General features: G+C 44.6%; 1 protein-coding gene across 5 annotated transcripts in view; it reads left to right on the top strand.

Annotated features, from left to right (window-relative positions):
* Nucleotides 1-320: 320 nt before the first annotated feature.
* Nucleotides 321-19,526, top strand: part of ntrk3b (neurotrophic tyrosine kinase, receptor, type 3b) — a 158,792-nt gene continuing 139,586 nt past the window's right edge. For all 5 annotated transcript variants that reach the window (XM_068576787.1, XM_068576768.1, XM_068576761.1 and 2 more), the window contains exon 1: nucleotides 321-1,062. In XM_068576787.1, coding sequence (XP_068432888.1) covers nucleotides 821-1,062 — 242 coding nt within the window. In that variant the 5' untranslated portion in view covers nucleotides 321-820. The remainder of the gene's footprint in view (nucleotides 1,063-19,526) is intronic.

The raw sequence follows: 19,526 nt of genomic DNA, 5'->3' as shown, positions 1-19,526 counted from the left end.
CTAAATGATGAATGATGCATTTATTCTTGATCATTCTTGAGACCTACTATAATGTCTCTTAACAATAATACCACTTGTCCTGGCTTTCATTTACTGCATTGTCAACGCAAGGAGCCTATCATCCTTCTTCTTTGTAATGTCATCATTTGTATTCCCGTCCTATAAGTACGCGCTCGCGCTCTCTCGCTGTTGGCTGCGCGCAGCTGCTGCAGGTGTCAGTCTGACTGCAGCCGGTAGGAGGGACTTGATGCTCCAACTTCTCATTCGGCGCCTCTCCGCTCTCCAGCCCCAGTCAGTCGTCCTGGTCCTGCTTGGAAGAGAGACGACGGCATCCTCATCATCTTCTTCTTCTTCATCTTTAGCAGCAGCAGCAGCAGCAGCAGCAGCAACACGGCACTCCGGGGGGGAAACGCCATGCATCTTGGGCTGAAAGGACGACCGGAACCTCACGTTATTTCGCGTCCTTATTTGTGATTTCGGATACATTTTTTTTTTCTCCCAGTGTTCTTTTTTTTCTCCTTTTTTTGTGTGCCTCCCCTCACCCTCCTCTCTCCTTTTCACCCAATCTCTGACGCGCAAGGACACTACAGCATCCATCCACGGCGGATAACGCTCACACAGAGCCTCCTCTGTACAGACGCACCATCCTACCTACCTACCTTCCTCTTTCCTTCTTTCCTCCCACTCTCCTCTCTCCTGTTTTTTTATTTTTTTATTTTTTTATTTTTTTTGCGGCTTCTTCTAACCCAGAGGACATCGGGACCTCTTCTCCGAACCCCCCCCACCCCCACCTTTTCCCCCCCACTTTCAACCCGGAGACATGGATCTATGGTTTCATTCGATCCGGATTTGCTGGTGGAGGGTTTTGTTCCTGATGAGTGTTTTCCAGGACTACCTGAGCTCCATGCTGGACTGCCCGCCGACCTGCACCTGCTCTCAAACTGAGATCTATTGCAATAAGTCCGACAACGGCAGGTTTTTCCCTTTACTCGCCCTGCAAGACACTGGGAGCAATGGGACCAGTGTTGACATAGCAGAGTTATTCAAAAACATCTCCTCTATGTAAGTAAATGCGCATTTACGCCGCGTGCGCTTTTCTTCTTCTTCTCCTTCTTCTTCTTCTTCTTTTGAATCGTGAATCGCTCATTTCCTCAGCGAGGCTGTCTGTTGCTTTCTTTGCTCTGATTTGACTTGTTGGCTGATTATTTCTGAGACTTTTTTTGTTGCACTTCCTCCCGTCTGTTAAGTGGTCCTTTTCTTCTTCTTCATCATCTTCTTCTTCTTCTTCTTCATGATGATGACAGCCGCTATAATCTGTCTTGCATGGAGGTTGAATGCGCTTATTCCGTCTCCCCTCGCGCACATCCCCTTGCACCCTTTTGTTAAACTATTTGATCTTGATTTGTGTGTGTGTGTGTTTGCAGTGGATGTCGGATTGCGTGAGTCTGTGTGTGTGTGTGTGTGTGTGTGAGTGTGCGCGGGCGCGTGCCCTCATAAAGTTGCTCCCTCCGCAGCGGCTCCCTGCAGGCCTGCGTGGTCCAAAAGCGACGGAGGGATGTTGCGGACAAACCCCTTCACATTGACCATCCTCTCGGTTGCGCCGGCCTCCTCGCGACATATCGGCAACTGCGCCGACAGATTGTGTGCCAAATGAAACGGAAATAAATGGCGCAGTGGGCTCGACCGGTTATCATGTCCGCCCGAGACCCGGGAGAGGAGGGGGGGGACAATAACTTTTACTATGTGCGAGATGACGCCGGGGGTGTAGATGAAGAGGGGGGGTCACCAGCATCCAAAGAGACGGACATAGCAGGAGGGCTTCACAGGATCCATGAAGGATTTTGTTAAAACAGAGAGCCCCCCCCCCACACCCCATATTATAGCCTACATTTTCAGTCTGCCCCCCCCCCCCCTCCTCTCTTCCCCTGGCATCGATCCTTCCTGCCAACATCAAAGCTTTCTTTCTTGAAAAGTCAGGCAAAAAAAAAAAGAAGCAGCAGCAGAGCTCGGGCCTTAAAATAAGACCTCTGGTGTCGATGAGGCTCATTTGCATATAAAGTAAACACATCTTAACGCGCTGGAAAACCGCCCCCTCCTCCTCCCCCTCCCTCTTCCTCCTCCTCCCCAACCCCATTTTATAATATTGTCCCCCCTTTTGTTGGTATCCCGTTTACCCCTTTTTATCCGTCTGAGGCCGACAACTACTTATTTTTGTCACACAGCTCTTCACTTCACTGTGCCACTAGAGGGTAGTCTGCTACCCTCTGTAAACACACACACACACACACACACACACACACACACACACACACACACATGTATGGAATCCGCTCTCTTTGCACCACTGAAGTCAAATCAGTTGAACGCTCAGCGACTTTAAAAGCAACGGCGGCTGGTGAAGAGACGAAGGGTCAGAGGTCACGTGTGCACGCTGTTGGTGCTAAAGCGTTCCCTTCTTGTAAACACCTGCTCCACTCATTCATCACTCATCTTCTCTCGCACCTCGTCCGACAGTAGAATAAACTGCCGCCCTGGATTTTCATTGCGAAGCGGCCCACAAAATGAAAAGCACAGAGCCACACATTGATTCTTCTTTTTTTTTGGGGCCTTTGAGACACTCTAATTCAATTGACCCAGGACTAATTGTGCATCGCGTGGCCCCTCGCCAAAGCAAGTCGCTTGTTTTCATGCTGCTCAGCAAAGACAGCACAACCTCCACCCAGCAGCACGACCTCCTCATATATATGTATAGGTGACTACTGTGCTCTTCCAAGAGATTACATTTTGGATAGTAAGATCCACTTTTTTTTCCTTTTATGACTTTAATTGGTTTTAAATGTTGGAGATAAATATGTTGCAGGTGTTCTCATGCAGCTTGTTCTTGAATTTGGGCTCAGACATGGGCCATCTTGTATATTTACATAAGTCCATCCGGCAGCAGCAGCAGCAGCAGCTCAATGACAGATTCCCACAGACGACGCATCAGCTTACACATCTGATAGAAATTCATACATTTCTAAAAAAATCACACACACACACACACACACACACACACATTTGCGTCGAATCTCCTAATCGACCACACGTTCTCTTCTGTATCTGGTGATGATGCGCTTCAAAAGCACCAGTTGATTATCTGGGCTTCAAAGAGTAGAACTCATTTCATATTTACTGTGCCGATTGAAACACATGAACTATTTGTTAACGGTAGTTATTCGCCGGATGCTAATTCATGAACTGTCCGGGGAAAAAAAGCATGCTCTTTAAAGATGATAACCTGTAACCATAGTGATACAGTCAGTGATGGAGGCCCACATATTGTCCTCGGGGCCTCTTCCTCTCTCTTCCTCTCTCTTCCTCTCTCTTCCTCTCTCTTCCTCTCTCTTCCTCTCTCTTCCGCTCTCTTCGGAAGGTGTCGGGCGCATGCTTTTTTTGCAAACGGCAGGACTATATATCACTCATCGCAAGGGAAATGGAGAGAGAGAGAGAGAGAGAGAGAGAGAGAGAGATAATTTGGAGAGAACGACAGAGGGAACCGCGGGACGATCGGCCAGCCAAAGGAAAACGGCCAAGTCCAGATAACAGTTTTCCAGTTCTCTCACATTAGAGATTCAAGAAGAGGCCTCACTGCTTGAAGTGGATGAGATAAGGCTTTGCTGTGATACTGGCTTTTTATTTATTTATTTTCTGGCTTTTTTCTCTCTCTCTCTCTCTCTCTCTCTCTCTCTCTGAGAGCAGGTGAAGCAGGTTTGACAGGTTTGTGTAAGTGCAGCGCCGACTGCAGGTGCTCGTCTCTTTGCAGAATCCAATCAGTTCCCACCTCTGGTGATGATGCTTGGCCTCATTTTGTTCTTCCCTTTTGTGTGTGTGTGTGTGTGTGTGTGTGTGTGTGTGTGTGTGTGTGTGTGTGTGTGTGTGTGTGCGCACCTTCTGATAGTGTGCTTAGTAAGAAGATTGAGAGTTAAGTGTCATAACTGAATCTGTGCAATCTCTACTTTACATGCATAAGAAATCACCCCTCCTTGTTTCCTCTGCCCTTGAGTACATCCTTCCATCCTTCCATCCTTCCATTCATCCTTTTCCATTTATTCCATGTGCTCGCCAGCATCCATGCGTTCGCTGTCAACGATGAAGTGTTAAATCCATCTGTGAGAGTTAGCAGACCTCTTTGACTGCATAATAGTTGCCATTTTTGACGGCACTATGACAATAAACTGGCCGTATAATGTAATATTGTATAATGTAATATCGTATCATGTAATATTGTATCATGTTATATCGCCATAATTATTCTAAAGGGACTGTCAAGTAGTTGTTCACATAAAAATAGAAAGATTACATGTTTTTGTATTAATATCTTCAGCGCGTGAGATAACAAAACATACATTTCTTTTCTCACATCGAGACGACGCGTTCAACCCAAACTTGAAATACAAGCACACATTTTTTTACACATGTCCAAAGATTATGCAGATATTCTGTGGATGTATTTTATGGTGTTTTTGTTCCACTTATCTCCATATCTAGCAACAAAAAATAATATTAAGGTCATTTTTTATGTCCCGCATTTTCCCAGGAATGTTGAACCGCTTTTATAGCGACGGCATTCACCAAGCCTATCGTATATATATTACTATACGTGGTTTGTCGGCTATTTTTTAGCCCCTTCTCCCTCCAGATATGTCTGAAAACACAAGCTAGGATCTTTGAAACCGCGTTTTGTGTCTCCACTTGTGGTTCAGTTACCTTGTTAAGAAGTCCTTATTAGAGGAGCCACGATTGGCTGTTGAGAGGCCGTAAAGTTCCTGTCTTGAAAAGAGGTTTGAGGTTTGCCGTCTGCCGGCAATTCAGCCTCTGGGGGGCAACGGCAGATCTTTTTAGGGGTCTGCGGTGAAGCCAGCGGGGAATCCGTATCGCAGATATCTGGGCCAAGACCAGCGTCCCGATTAGCGACTTGAGACGCGAGGATGGCGTTGAGAGACTCTCTCTGAGAGTTTTTTCAGCTCATAAAAAAGCTAAATCGTAGCCAGACGAGAGCCGATGGGTTCCCGCATTACATTTGGATGTTTCGGGAGCCGGTGCTTTACGTGTTTTTTTGCCCTACAGGTGATTAGTGGATAACGCTGCCGACGGCGAAAACAAAATCCTGTGATCTTCAGATTCATCATCCACTCGTCCGATTAGCAACTTGAGACGCGTGGATGGAGTTGGGAGTCCAAGGGTCCAGTTAATAAAAAGCTGAATCGTAGCCAGACGATAGCCGACGACTTCTCGCATTACACGGATTCGATCGACATCAAAACAGAAAAACCAGACTGCTGCCGACGCCAAAAACAAAACCCGTTATCTTCAGATTCTGCGTCCTTATGGATAAATTATCTGATGGACAGATTATGGAAACTCGCAGTCAGAAAAAGTCTGTTGATGTCACTGAAATGTAAATCTCATTACGTGTGCTATGTCATTTATAACACTCATCAGAAGGCTTCGCCTTCACTACATGTTTTAAAATCCAATGTCCTCTATTTGCCTTTGAAAAGAGAACGCATTTCTATTAGGGTTATAGACTCGTCTTTCTTCAATCAAAGAGATTTATGAACATTGTAAAATTGCCATCTGTTTATCTGCAAACAAACTGAGACTTCCACACTCTGAAATGGTTCAGTGTTTTTTCTTCTTGTTTTTTTTTTCTGCTCTGTCAAATGCGGCTTGAAGTTAATCGTTTGCTATCTATAAAATCTTGATCATCCAGTCAATAAAAGTCACTGTCATCTCATTTCCCGGGATTCAAGCCATCCTTTAAAAATGCATCATCATGTGAGCTTCAGTTTGACTGATTATCCTGCAGAATTAATCTTGGAAGTCAGACTTTGAAGACGGTGAGCTGCATGTTTTCACCTTCACTTTTTAACAGTTACCCCCTCTCAAAAAATAAAACCTCTGGCTCAACGCCAGCCTCCTCTGCTCCCTTAAAAAGTAGTTTGAGAAGTTTGTTCTCTCTCTTTTTCTTTTTCAGTTTTTTAAAACCGCTCGGCTCCGCTTGAAACTATCGATCTGTGGACACCTTCAGATACCATTTCATATAAAACATTCCAGCGAGCTGATGCTGCCAAAGAAACCTGTTTTAAGCAGGATCGTTTCCAAAGGGCCGCTCATAGGTGACTTGTGTGGGCTGCAAGTTTCCCCTGGCTCGGCCGCGCAGCCTCGCTGCATTACTTAAAGCTCTAGTTTTAAACAGTTTTACTGGTATTATAGGATTTAATATCAAATACTTTTCTTTTGTAATTGTCGACCTGAAAGAATTTATATCTGCAAACGGAGCGGGTTCTTTCTGCGGTAGCCCACGACGGACAAACCAACCGCTAGGCTCTGGATAGCGCCGTTTATGCTCTCCGACGTGCCCGGCATGTGGGAGAAGTTTCACTTTGGTTGCAATCTGGAACGTCGCCACTAGATGGCGCCAGATCCGACACGCTGTGCCTTTTTCTTTTTTTTTTTAAATGCAGCGTTTTCTCTCCGAGGTAAAGCTCCTACACGGGCGTGTGAGTGTCGCCAAGGTAGTTTAGTTTGGTTTATTTGCACAATGAAAAAAAAAATACGTTAAATATTGTGGCGGTAAATAATACGGCAGTGCAGGAGGAGGCGGAGACCCCACTGTGAGGTTAACATTTCACGATGTTGTAGGGAACGCAACATGAATATCCATGATTAGCTTCAAATCCACACATCTGCTATTTGACGGCTCCTGAATGGTAATTGATAAGTTAACGTTGTGCTAGGCTGAGAGTCTCTGCTGAAGTGCCGGAGGACGAGTTGACCCCACAATGAAAACCAGCGTTTCAACATTTGGATCACGTATTTAAGAGACACTCCAGCGTTTTAGCATTGCATTTCCTTAGAGTCGGGGACAAACACAGAATGATGGCTGAACCCGAAGGAGTCCTCCTGAATTACACTGCTGTTGTTACTTCCCATGATGCAACTCTCATCTTTCCATCACACCCTCCCTTCTTGCGTTTCTTTCAAACCCTTACACCTCCAGTTTGGGACACGCCATGACACCATCAGGGTTAATTCCTTAAATCTTTGTCTCCACTTCAACAGGCGAGTAAACTGATCCGATTCATTTCGTCTTTTTTTTTTAATAAAATCATGTTTATTTCTCCGCCGAAAAATAAAAATGCGTGGCATCCCTCCTCGATATGCTACGTGCCAGCCAGAAAATGCCAGCACACTTTTTGGACATTTGATAATGTAATCTGGTTTAATTGGCGATAAACAGGCTCGTAGGCTGTGCACATTTCAGAGATTCTGATTAATATGTTTTGGGAAAATAACTGACAACTTCCATGGTTTCATGCCCAGTCAGCTGGAACCCAGTCAAAGGGTTTTGTTTGGCCCCGTAATCTCGGATGTTAGATGGATGTACAGATTGGAACGCCCCCCGCGCCCTCCCTTCATCCACACACACACACACACACGTTGTGTGTGTCTGCAGCACTCCTGCCTCCCCTGCCTCTCTGCCAGTATGTGTGTTTATTTTTCCACCTCCTCCTGTTCTGCATCCACGTCTTTGTTCTCTTCTCTCGTCGCTGTGTGATATTTGTTTTGATGTCTGGGTTTCTGATGCCCTGCTCACCTGTATCGGGTTGTCGTCTTGATTTACTTTTCTTTGTCACCTTGATGTTTCGTTATTTTTGCTCTTCAGGGTGTTCTTAAGGAGGTTTTTTTTTTTTTTTTTGTTAAAGTCTGTGTGATGTGCGTTCTTTTCGCGTGTGAGTATCATTTGAAGGCACAAATAAATTACACCTAAACCTCACTTACCCTCTGTTAGCTGCTCTCTGTCTGACATCAGCCTTCGGAGACCTGCTTCATATCTGAGCACAGAAACGTCTCGCCGGTTATGTTTTGATGAGATAGCTCTTATTAGTTCTTTGTTAAATGTTTGATGCATTTACTTTTGAGAGAAGCCTGGGGAACGTTTGATTAGTGCCGATGCAAGACCCTGAAACTAAACACTATCTGGATTCATCACTTTCAGAAAAATAAAACCTTTTCTTTCTTATCCTTTCAGAAGCAAATCAATCCTTTCAAACGGTGAATGTCTAAAGAGACGTTTTCTCGAATAACATAACATCTGAAACAGGCAAAGCTTTTATTGGAAATCACAAACAATCTGATCAAATAATTGAGAGATGCGATCTGGAATTTTAGTCTTTAGAAGACGCAAATTAAATATTTTGCAAATGGTTTGCTAAGAAGCAGATTCACAGTTATATTATCACAATTAATGAAGACATTTTAGAAATGCAGGATGGACGCAGCAGGATGGGTTTTTATGTCTATAACAATCAATCAAATAACCTTTTTTAGGACCTTAAACTCTTTTTCTTACAGTTTTCAAATCTAAAGAGCATGTAAATACAGCTCAAAAAATAGTTCAAAACTGGAGAAATCTTGAGAATTAAAGAAAAAAAGATGAAAAAAGATCTGGCCAGACGGTTGACGCCGACTAGTCTTTGATTCTCTGAGCTATGGGTGCATTTTGCCTCAACCAAATAATTTAATTATTTAGAATAATTTTGTGCTTTTTAGAAGTTTCAAAGAATTTGGTAAGAAGTAGCAGAATAAATGATGAGACAGAGTGTTTGTTCTGCTTTCCCAGCCCCGAACACTTTTTCAGAAATGTCTACAGTAGCTGCAATGTTTGCTAATGCTAGCATTATTAATGTCCGCCTTTGTTGAGCGACATAGACGGATTTATTAATTATTGGCTCGTTTGAGGCTACAAAAAACACTTTGAGATGAAAGCGCTTTATCTTTCGGGGCTTCAGGTGACAGCCTTTACGCGGCCCTCGCTGCAACTCCTACGTCGGTGTCGGCGCCACGGACGGCGTCTTCGCGGCCGCGTCGGAGTCGCTAAACGCCCGTCCTGCCAATCGGGGTCCTTTACGGCACGGACCCCCTGCCGCCTCCGCATTGCGAAGCTCACCCCGGGCGCTGTGCGGCGGGCGCTTCTCTTATAAGCATATCATCAAGTTTGCATGAGCCTGTCTTTGTGGAAAGTAGGTCACGGCTGCCATCTGAGAATTAGCAGTAGCGAGCAGCGGGTTTTTATTCCGCACAGATCCTCCAGCATGCAGAGTAGCTGTGAGGAGACCCGGGCCATGTGACTGACCCAGCTTTCTCCCACGCTGCCCCACACCCTCCCCCTCCCACCCACCGTATCACCACCTCAACCCCGCTGCATCTGCAGGCGGCCATTGCACCCTAAAAGATGCTAATGAGCACACACACACACACATACTGACACACACTTTAACAATCAAACGAGACATTGAGGGTGAAGAGGGTGATAAAAGATACTGAAGGCTCTGCTGTTTCACCGGGATTAGAAGAACCCTTTAAAGCCTTGCAGCGGCCTTACAGTGGCTTTCTGTTAAGCTGCTGCTTTCCTACAGTAGATCACGAGTCAGTAGACAACAGTTTATCATGTCGAATTTGGGCGATCGAAGGGAGCAGAACACAAAAACAACTTGCGCATGAAGAAAAAACACCAAATAAACCCGAGTGAAATGTGTATCTCGCGCATAATCCATCAATTTACATGAATTTACATGCATTTTTATAAATTGCAACGTGCTGTGTGATTGCTTAGCAGTACAAGGAACAATTATCAAGCACCTGCTGCAGTTAGATATCTACTGATGAACAGACAGTTTTACTGAGGGTTTATTACAGAGGCCGTGTTTAAACATGGCGTCTTGAAGCCACACTGAGAGCAGCAGCATCGCCAATTCCTTCCTCTGCATCCGCCCTCTTCATAATGCGCGATGGCGGTGGTTTGGAAACAGTTTTTTCTCTCCTAATCTCGTCCTCTCTCCTCTCTGTGTTTTTTTTCCTGTCTCTGTCGGTCAATTACTCTCTCTCTCTCTCTCTCTCTCTCTCTCTCTCTCTCTCTCGTACACTCACACACCATTAATTTCCTCAGAGATCACTTCTTCCCAGGTGAGGATGTGTGCCTGACCTCCACGGTGTCCATCACCGACGCCGACTCCCACCAGACATCACCGACACAAAAACCTCCTCCTCCTCCTCCTCGTCTTCCTTCTCCTCCTCCTTCACCTCGCTTTACCCGGGCCCTTAATAAAGCACCTGCTTATTATTCGTCCGGGATGTTTTGTGTCTCCAAAAAAAAACAAAAAACATCGGTCTTCATGTATTATCGAGTAGGAGGAGTCACCCCACTGTCCTCCATGTCAGCGCTGACTGGCAGAGCCGTGTGAATAATGCAGCTCCCTTCGTTCCCGCTGAGCTTCGTCCATGTTCTCCTACGCGGCGCGCATGTTGATGGATGCTATTTCCACGCCGATCCCTCTCTTCTCTTCTTGTGAATAAGTAAATGCTTATTATTTCAAGGACCCGGAAGGAAAATGTTCATTTATGTGCTTTCCGACCTCCTGTATTCTGCGTAATTGCCGGCAGCAAAATCTCGCTTCAACATGTGTCGGCGTGACCCCGCATGGCTTCTCTTCAGGATCAATTCAGGGATGGAGCCTATCTCATTTTTGCACCAGATTATTCAAATTCCCTTTCTTATTAGATTAATCATTTTCGTGGCCGTGGTGTGTGTCGGTTAACCAGAAACAGCCCTCCTGAAACATAGATTTTGTGTCTTTGGCCTTTCTGTGTTTTCGACAAGGCAGAGCGACGCATTACCCGCAGTGAGCCGCCCTCTCCTGCCCTCATCCGTCCATCAGCTTCCCATCCGTACGAATGAGTGAGATCCCTTTGATGCGATATGTGAGCTGATGTTTGGGCCGTAAACACTCAGGATGAATGAACGTCTGTACAGTCCTGGCTGTTTAGCTGCAACCACCAACATCATGAGCGGTGAGGACAGAATAAAGCCTCGCAGCAGAATCCACCTTACCAAGAAAGTAGAACTATATCTATATCTATATATATATATTTATATATATATATTTATATTGTCCCTGAGCAGCCTCTAGTTATTGATTGCCTCAGATGCTCTGATATCTGTATTTGCTCTGTTCTGTAGACTATTGGTGCGTATTGCACTACATCAAAACATTATGGAGCTGGCAGGCCATTCAGCCATACTCACCCATCATTCTCAGTGAGGCGAGGACTCTCGGTGGCAGCAGTCAAGAGCACCGGGAGGGTTTTTTTTTTTTTAAAGACACAGACAGCTTTGTGTGGAGGCAGATGAGAACACATTAAAAGTAAATGGTCCTCAGGGACCCAACTCTCCTTCCTATACTGGCTCCCCGGTTGGTGCAATGACCTTGCTACTCCAGTCAGAATATCCAAGTCCGTCTTCCTTCATGGGCTGAAAGACTAATCTTTTTAAGAAGAAGTACCTGACATGACCCTCTCTTCCTGCTGATATATCCCTCCTTATATATACCCTCTCCTTCAAGTTAGCCTTTATTTCTCATATTCCACTCCAACAAATTTGGACTCCACATAAGACCGGTGGTTCACCAACTTCTTAAAACCATGCACACCCCACCCAACCGTACCCGCACATCCCATATGTCAAATGACTGATATTTATAATAGGAGACATAAACCTATACAAGCCAACAGCCTCAAACTATGGATAATTAGTCCATCTAGATCTGCTAAATTAGCTAACTTGCCTCTTGCCGAGAGTAAGATGGGAACATGGATATTGGTCTTGCGTCACATGCTACATGTGACGCTACTTGTCAGCGGCGTAAAGACTTGAAACAGAATATCATGTTAATTAATGAGCTTCAGGGTGGCAGGTAGATGAGTTTTGTTAATCTTCAAACAGAATCAGGCTCGCTGTTACACCCATGCTACAAGCCTTTATGCTAAGCTATGCTAGCCCGCTGATTCCATGTATTTAGAAAACATATGTGTGTGTGGTATCAATCTTCTCGTCTGATTTCCGCCAAGAAAACAATTATCTTTCTGGTTGCTTACTGTCCATACTGGCAAAATGAAGGTGTCTTGTTTAGAGATGTTTCCTTATTATTGCTGCATTAGACATTTTAGGCACAAGAGGTACATGTAGCTTCCCTTCTCCACGAAATCTGATTTCATTTTTTTTGTTTAACTGGTTCCCGGCACCTTTTTTTTTTTTTTTTTGGTGAAATGTTACTAAAAATAAATAGTACAAAATGATGGAAATAGTGTTTTGTGTTGTTGTTGTCAAACTGGGAATTACGGTTATTCAGTTGCATCCCAAAATGATGAAGTGAATTGGGAGAGCGAGCATTGTTGATGAAGCTGAATGGACCCATTGTTGCAGCTGCTGCTATGACTCAGATGTTCTTTAGGGATGAAGGAGGCTGTGGAAGCAGAGGCATCAACATGAAGACGCGTTGGATTTGTTCAAAATAATTAGCTTTTTGTTTTTGGCGAGATTACAATTCGGGGACATGCAGCGTTTGCATTAACAGCTGTGATTGTTAAATTTAAAAAATCCAAGTAAAAGTTACTAATGTTGTTTAAACTAACTTTTTACCATTCATTGTCCTTTTTTTTTTTTTTTTTAAGGATCTATTGATGACAACACAAACAATGACTTTGAAATACCTTCTGTGAACAATTTGACAATGCTAAATCATCAACAGACAAACGTCTGGCAAACGTTGACCTCATACAGCCAGAATCAGGACACGGGATATTTCAGCGCATTTCATCATCCCATATTTCATGCACTTCATAAATTTAGTTTGTAAATTTATTATTCACATGAGGTCCCCACATAATGTGAGTCAATGTCAACCGAGTCAACGGTGCTAAACAACAACAGCAGCAACAAAAACCGTGAGTGAATATATTACTGGTCGGAGTGGCACCTTTGGTGGTTAAACTAATCCGGTGCTCTGGCTAAATTAGCCTCCACGTGGAATCGGTTTCTCTTCTTTTAAAAGACTATGATTGAAAAACTGACTGGCATGTCAGCCATGGGAAGTGACTTGTGGTGGCAGCTGTCCACATTTGACACCGTGAACTGGAGAGGCTTCTTATTTCCAGAGGAAGCCATCACCTGTCAAGCATCACTAATGTCTTTATTGTTACTGGAAAGATCAACCTGTTCCCCTCTGGTTATTCCAGAGAGGACGCAGTAGGAGTGTGAGGGATCGAATGCTCAATCGTGGGCAGATTTCCCGAGCGGCTGAAGTGAATTTTTTTTAGAGCCTTAACATTATTTTTCCTAAATAATTCCTCCACTTTTAACAGAAATATAAAATAGGTGCGTGCCGACATGGATTCTGCAACAATGGACCCCTGGGTTCAGATGTGTTAAAGGTCCACCACCCCTGCTAGATACAAGCAAGACAGATTGTTATTCATACAAAAATGACTACATTCTCGTCGGACGTTGTTTTGTGTCTTTCTTTTGGTTGTTTTACATTTCGTAGTGGTCGTCTACTTGTCTTTGTAGTTGTTTTGTGTCTCATTGTCATCATTTTACGTCCCTTTCTCGTCATTTTGCATTTCTTTGTCGTCATTTTGAGCTTCTATGTTGTGATTTCGCGTCTTTGTTTTGCGTCTGTTTGTGGTCATTTGAATGACGGTCCAACAAGAAATGTTCAGGGGCATCAGGGGCCCCCGTGTCCCCTTTGATTACTGCTTCAGTAATTTATACACTTGTCTCAGTTTATCAAAATACGTGCAGTAGCACTTGTAAAACATACACAGAGAGGTGACAGCCAACTGCCAAGGCTTTATGTCACGAGGTAGACTGATGAGACGTGTCCTGAGGTTGCACTGTCTGGCTGGACGCCTTTGGAGTCGCTCATGGACCGTCATTTTGATAGACTACTGAGTGGCTGTGTGAGCCAGAGAATGTGTGAGCGTTTTCCAGAGAGAGGCTGTCACTTAAATGGAAGCATGGAGAAAAATAGCAAACAATCAAATATTCAACAACCTTGAGCTGCGTCTCTCACCGGTTCCGTATTTCCGTCTGAAAGTAATTGGTTGACACTGTAGACTTATGTGAGAATCTTAGTATGTGGGGCCTTGATGTTATTGCATACCACATCTCAGTCAGAAGACAAAAAGACAAATTTGAGAGGAATTTAACAAGAACCTTCCAAGACTTCCCTGCTCTCGTTTCACTAAACCGCAGAAAGTGGATGTTTATTGATTTGCTCGCAGAGAAGGAATTGAAGAGGTGTATCTTTTTATTCCTTTTGCGTTGTGTTGTAATGAAAGGATTCTTCTGCAAAACACTAACGGTGTCAACTGCATCTATTCTGTAGTCCGTCTTTTTGAATTATTACTAATGCTGCACCAGCTCATGTGGGCCTACTGAAGTAAAATGTAAAGCATTGTTGAGACAGTTCCAAGAGATCTTTCACATTGGTTGCCCACACAAATCCCAAAAAAGCCTAATTTGTGAAAGCATTTTGGTGTGAATGAAGACGGCAAGAGTTGAATTATTGTCAGATACGAATGACGGAGCCCTCTTGCGTCCGTAAGGTATGAAGCTACCACCGGTAGCCAATTAGCTTTGCCAGCATAAAGATTGGAAACAGGGAGTTGGGGGAGAGCTAGCATGGTGTAGCTAAAAGAAAATCAGCCACTCACACCAACACCCTTTGTGCTGTTTGGCTCATTGTGAAACGTTTAGTTGAGCTACGTAGCGAGCCGCGCTACCTGTTTCCCTCCTGCTTCCAGTCTGTATGCTTTAAGCTAAGCTATTTGACTCCAGGCGCGAGGTCTCTCAATTTCCTCCTCTCACTTTCGACAAGAAGGCAAATTTCCCAAACATCAAACTATTCCTTTCAACCAAATTGACCATTTTGTTCTCGTTAGACTGCAATGTTGCAATGATTTTGGAAGCAAACTCCTCAGGAGTTTATTACATAGTCGGACCGCCAGACTGCTTTGAAGGCAGGGAAACACCATGTTTTAAAGCCTCTGCTAGTATACTCTGCTGTGCATTGTCGCTGGATTGCTATTATTTTTTTAAATGACCACAATTACAAAAATAACAAGCTATGAAAGTGCACATTACATTTTCATATTCATCGTGCGTTTTCGTAGTACTAGACGTCCATGAGAAGTGGAACTGGTGGAGCGGTTGGAGATAAAACACAGCTTGATGAATTTAATATAATTGTGTTGAAGAACATGAGCTTTTATATCAAGTGTTAATCATTGACAATTGAAGTCTACTTTAAATGTACTCCTTTCTCTATTCAGCTTGTCAAAAATCTAATGATGGCCTCTTCTTTAAGGTAAAATCTGAAATAAACGAAACCTTGAACACACGCAAAGCCTTTCATCCTTTGTTTTGAGGACATAGCAGTGCGTTTTTTGTTCTTTTTTCGCTCTTCATTGTACACGTCGGTGTGTTTTACTCCCCAAAACAGTACACCTTCACTCACTGTCAACCCTGTTAACCAGTGTCTGTGTTCCTGGAAAAACAACATTCTGTTATTTTGACACCTGGCTAAATATCACCGCGGCTGAATCCAATTCCAGCTGTGAGCCTGGTTCCTTTGCTGCGCGTGTGTAAATTCCTCCTGTCAGAGTCCTTTCGTCAACACGGAAATGCTAATTTCTCCCGAGCGCTAATTAGCAGGAGGACTCAGGTGGAGAAGTGTCACACACATGATTCAGCTTAACCTTTTGCTTTGATTTCCCTCCAGCCTCGCGTCTGGTATTCACAGGAAAACATCTCTGTTTGTCCCCGTGCCTCTCAAGCTATGTCGTCTCGCTGTGTGTCAATTTTCGAGGCTGTTTTCTTCGAAATATCTACATATTCATACCCATATATTAAATTGAGTGTCCCCGTGCTCTTCTGCGGGTCGGGCACGAGTTCGCCTCTCGTCACCGGCCTGCAATTAACGATTGATTCGTCACGTACGGTTGTAGAGAGAATTTGGAAAGCGTTGTCACTGAATATAATATCCAGGTGGACTACAGCCAATGACATGCAGAATAACACATTTCCTAATAATTATTACATTTGTCATACTACGTATTTTCACATACATGCTATTTGGTTTCTGCAGCTGAGAAGCGCCTGGGGAGCAACTGTGTGTTCAGTGTCTTCGACATGCAAACTATAGGGAAACCAGGGATTAAAACCGTGAACCTTGCAGTCCCAGGACGACCACACTCCCCACAGCCGCCGATCGAATGAGCCACAGCCGCCCATTTCTTGCATCATTACTCATATTTCCTACATCTGTTGGGGTGCAAAAGCTCCCGTTGCACCAGCTGTCCTGTCCGCACCTGCAGTCGACGTTGTCAGTGGTGCACCTGAAATGGAGACGAATATTCAGCTTCTCACCACTTTTTAAGCATTTTTTTATTGCGCGGCTTTGCCGCCACGGTGCTATAATCATCAGCGTGTCAGTGTATAATCAGTGAATGTTGGGGTGCTCTCCCGCCCCACGGTGTAAAGAAACAAAACAGCCGGTTGGTGTAAACTGGTGTGCGTTCTGAGAGATAAAGCACTTCCTTCCTCTGCGCACATTTAAATATCATCTTGTCTTTAAAATGCTGAAATTTACATTTAATGATAGCTTTGAGTTTACTGCCAGATTCCGTCTCAGTGTTGCCGCTGCGAGTGTGCGCTAATGTTGTCTAACTCCGTAGCACCCTGCGTCAGGAAGTCTTAATCATTTTTGTGCTCAGCTTTCAATAACAAACAATTATGCTGTTTTAATGAATCTGTTAAACTCCTCGGGGATACAAGGATACGTTTTGGCTGAACATAAATGTGGTGAGTTTTTAAAATAAGTCGCAGCAAAGCATTCATAGCATCACAAACCAGTTGCAAAGAGGTCAAAGGTCAGAGAATCTAGACAGCAAAATGTGACGCAAAATGCAAAATGAATGATGAAGAACTGCCAGATGAAGAAATGAAAGATTAACAGATCTTTAGGTTTCATTTTTCTTTAGCTGCTAAAACTGGAAGAAAACTTCTATCTGACCAGAATGCTGTGATGGAGTGCAGCAGAGTGTATCTCAACCTAATCCCAGTAATTACTTTCCCTCAGCTGATGGGACTGTCTGGAGAAGGAAGCCGAGAGGCTGTTCATAGCTTTTATGTCCCTAAATAAATGTACAAAACATATAAAAATGGGACTTTCGTCAGGAGAAGAAAGCTTTATTTGGACCGCACAGTGAAGCATTTAGCCAAAATGACAGTGGCTTAAATTTGTGGACGTCTTTGCTAAACAAGCTGCATTGCTTGGTGTCACACAGCGATCAAAGTTTAGCAAGCGGATGGGGGATGTATCAGAAGTAGATACTACATTGAGCTAATTTCTCATGATTGTGATAATTGTCACGAATAGAGATTCTTATCAGATCCTATTAAAACTAATCACGCTTTTTCTACTCGCACGATTAGCCACATCCTCGAGGCTCACACTCAGGCCCGCGAAAGTGATATCGCAGCTTCAAGATGGAGAGCGTCGATACCGGCAGAATGCGCACGTTACGACGTCAATGCCGTACCCAGACGCGAAAGAGTCGGCGATGGCGACGAGATGCGGCGTTTTTAAAAAGTAATAAGCAGTGAATCATGAATACATTCCTTCGGCACAGACAGAAATCAGACGGGCCATCTCTAGAGAACATTTAACTCATAATTGAGGTGCGAGGGAACTACAGAGCAGCATCATCGATCGGTCTTTCCATGCCTGGAAAGATCACAGCGGTCATCTCGGCGTGCTGGCAGGTGTCTGGTGCGTACGGACGCTTCACTCCACGGCCCGCTCGATCCCAACCGCCACTCACATTTCAATCCATTTCTTGAAAAAAAAACTTCAAACTTCTGCTCTCCACAATGACAGACAGCCCTTTTTTTTCCATCCCCTTCAAAAAAAAAAAAAGAAGAGGATGAACCCTGAGCTCGGCTAGTCAAATCAATCTCGTCACGGTGGAGGAACGGAGCGGTTCATTACTGGGAGGGCTGAGGAGCTCTCCGATCAGCCCTCTAATATCGCTGTGATCCCCTTCCCTTTTCTTACCTAATTGAATTCTCTGGGAGAGATGCCCCTCAGCTGCAGATATATATCATATCCTGAAATTGGAGGAGACTAGCTCCATGAAGGACGTGAGCGGAACATTTAATCCACTCCTCGTGCTGTAAACCGAGCTCCGCCGTCCCCTGCCAGGACTTAACTTTATCCCACAGTGGACTACTGGCCTTCAGAGAGAGAGAGGGGTGTCTTTATTCCACGTTGCCCAGAACGAACCGGAGCCGCGGCAGGAGGTGCACGCGTCCCGTATCGAATATGCCGCCTGTCATGTACAGTGTGACCACCGTTCGCAACAGATGGCGTCGTAATCTGTAATCAAAGCCCCTTAAATGCAGCTCACTCGCACAATATGTCTCTCTCTCTCTCTCTCTCTCTCTCTCTCTCTCTCTCTCTCTCTCTCTCTCTCTCTCTCCACTTCCAATCTCACCGTGAGACCTTCGGCGTCTCCTTTTACTTCCCTTTCCTCCCCTGCGTCGTGGCGCTGGAAGGTTTCGGCGCGGGAGATAAGATAACCGGCGGGATTGTTTTTCAAAGCCACTTCATCAGGAAGGTGGTCGAACGTGGGACGCGGTGTCTCGTTGACATGAAGATTGAGTGCCGATAAGTAGGTGAATCACAAAGAGGAGGCAGCTGTGGCGGATAGTTGGCGCTCGATGGAAATCTGCAGGAGGTCATTTCCAATGGTCACGTCCCATGACTCACAGAAACTGTCTCTCGTTGTCATTCTTTTAAAAAGGTCCTGCGATACCAAAAATTCAGTAGTCGGCGCCAATACGAGTAAAATCACACGATTCTCGATACTTATTTCGATACCACCATGAAAAGAAATATTCCATGTACTTGAACTTGAAACGTTAACTTTTTTATGAAAATATTTGGAAAAACACCCGACGCGTTTGCTGCACCACACGTCACTGAAAGTTTCAGTTTACTTTCCAGATTTAGAATTAGCGAAGGAGTGAGTCCTCCCGCCTCATTTCCATCTCTGTTGAGAGTTGTGCATGCCCAGAAGTGATGACAACTGGCTCCGCCCACTGTCAAAAATAAATCTAAAATGAGCGAGAGAGCAGGCAACAGAAACGCAAGCGCAGTTTAAAGCTTTGTGAATAAGCAGGTTTTGCTCGCGCGAGAGGGGATTTTGCTCGCGGAGTGATGTGAAAGCGCTCGTCAAAGTAAATTACTCTCCCCTTTCTTGCCAACATGTCGCGGTGGGACGGTCGCTGCAGCCGCAGCGGCCATCTTTGTTTTCTGAATGTACACGTCGACTCGAACACTGAAGCGTATTCTGCCCCCATCAGTTCCAGAAGAGGCGCTGCGGTACTTACGATACCTCAAAAAAGGCATCGTCCGTGTTTTTATACTTTAGTATCAAAAGGTACCGCGAGTATCGGTTCTCGTGACATCCGTAGTGTGGACGCTTCGTGAGTGAGTGTGCACCTCTGTGTCCGTCCACTGCTACGCCCGCGTTCTGCTGTGGCAAACTGCGTTATATTTTGGGTTTGCCAGTTGTGAATG

The sequence above is a fragment of the Clinocottus analis genome, unplaced genomic scaffold, assembly GCF_023055335.1.
Source record: "Clinocottus analis isolate CAN_PGR_092001 unplaced genomic scaffold, fCliAna1.0.p SCAF_1, whole genome shotgun sequence".
Classification (NCBI taxonomy): Eukaryota; Metazoa; Chordata; class Actinopteri; order Perciformes; family Cottidae; genus Clinocottus; species Clinocottus analis.
Note: the sequence above shows the minus strand (reverse complement) of the source record. Positions and strands in the feature narration are given on the sequence as shown.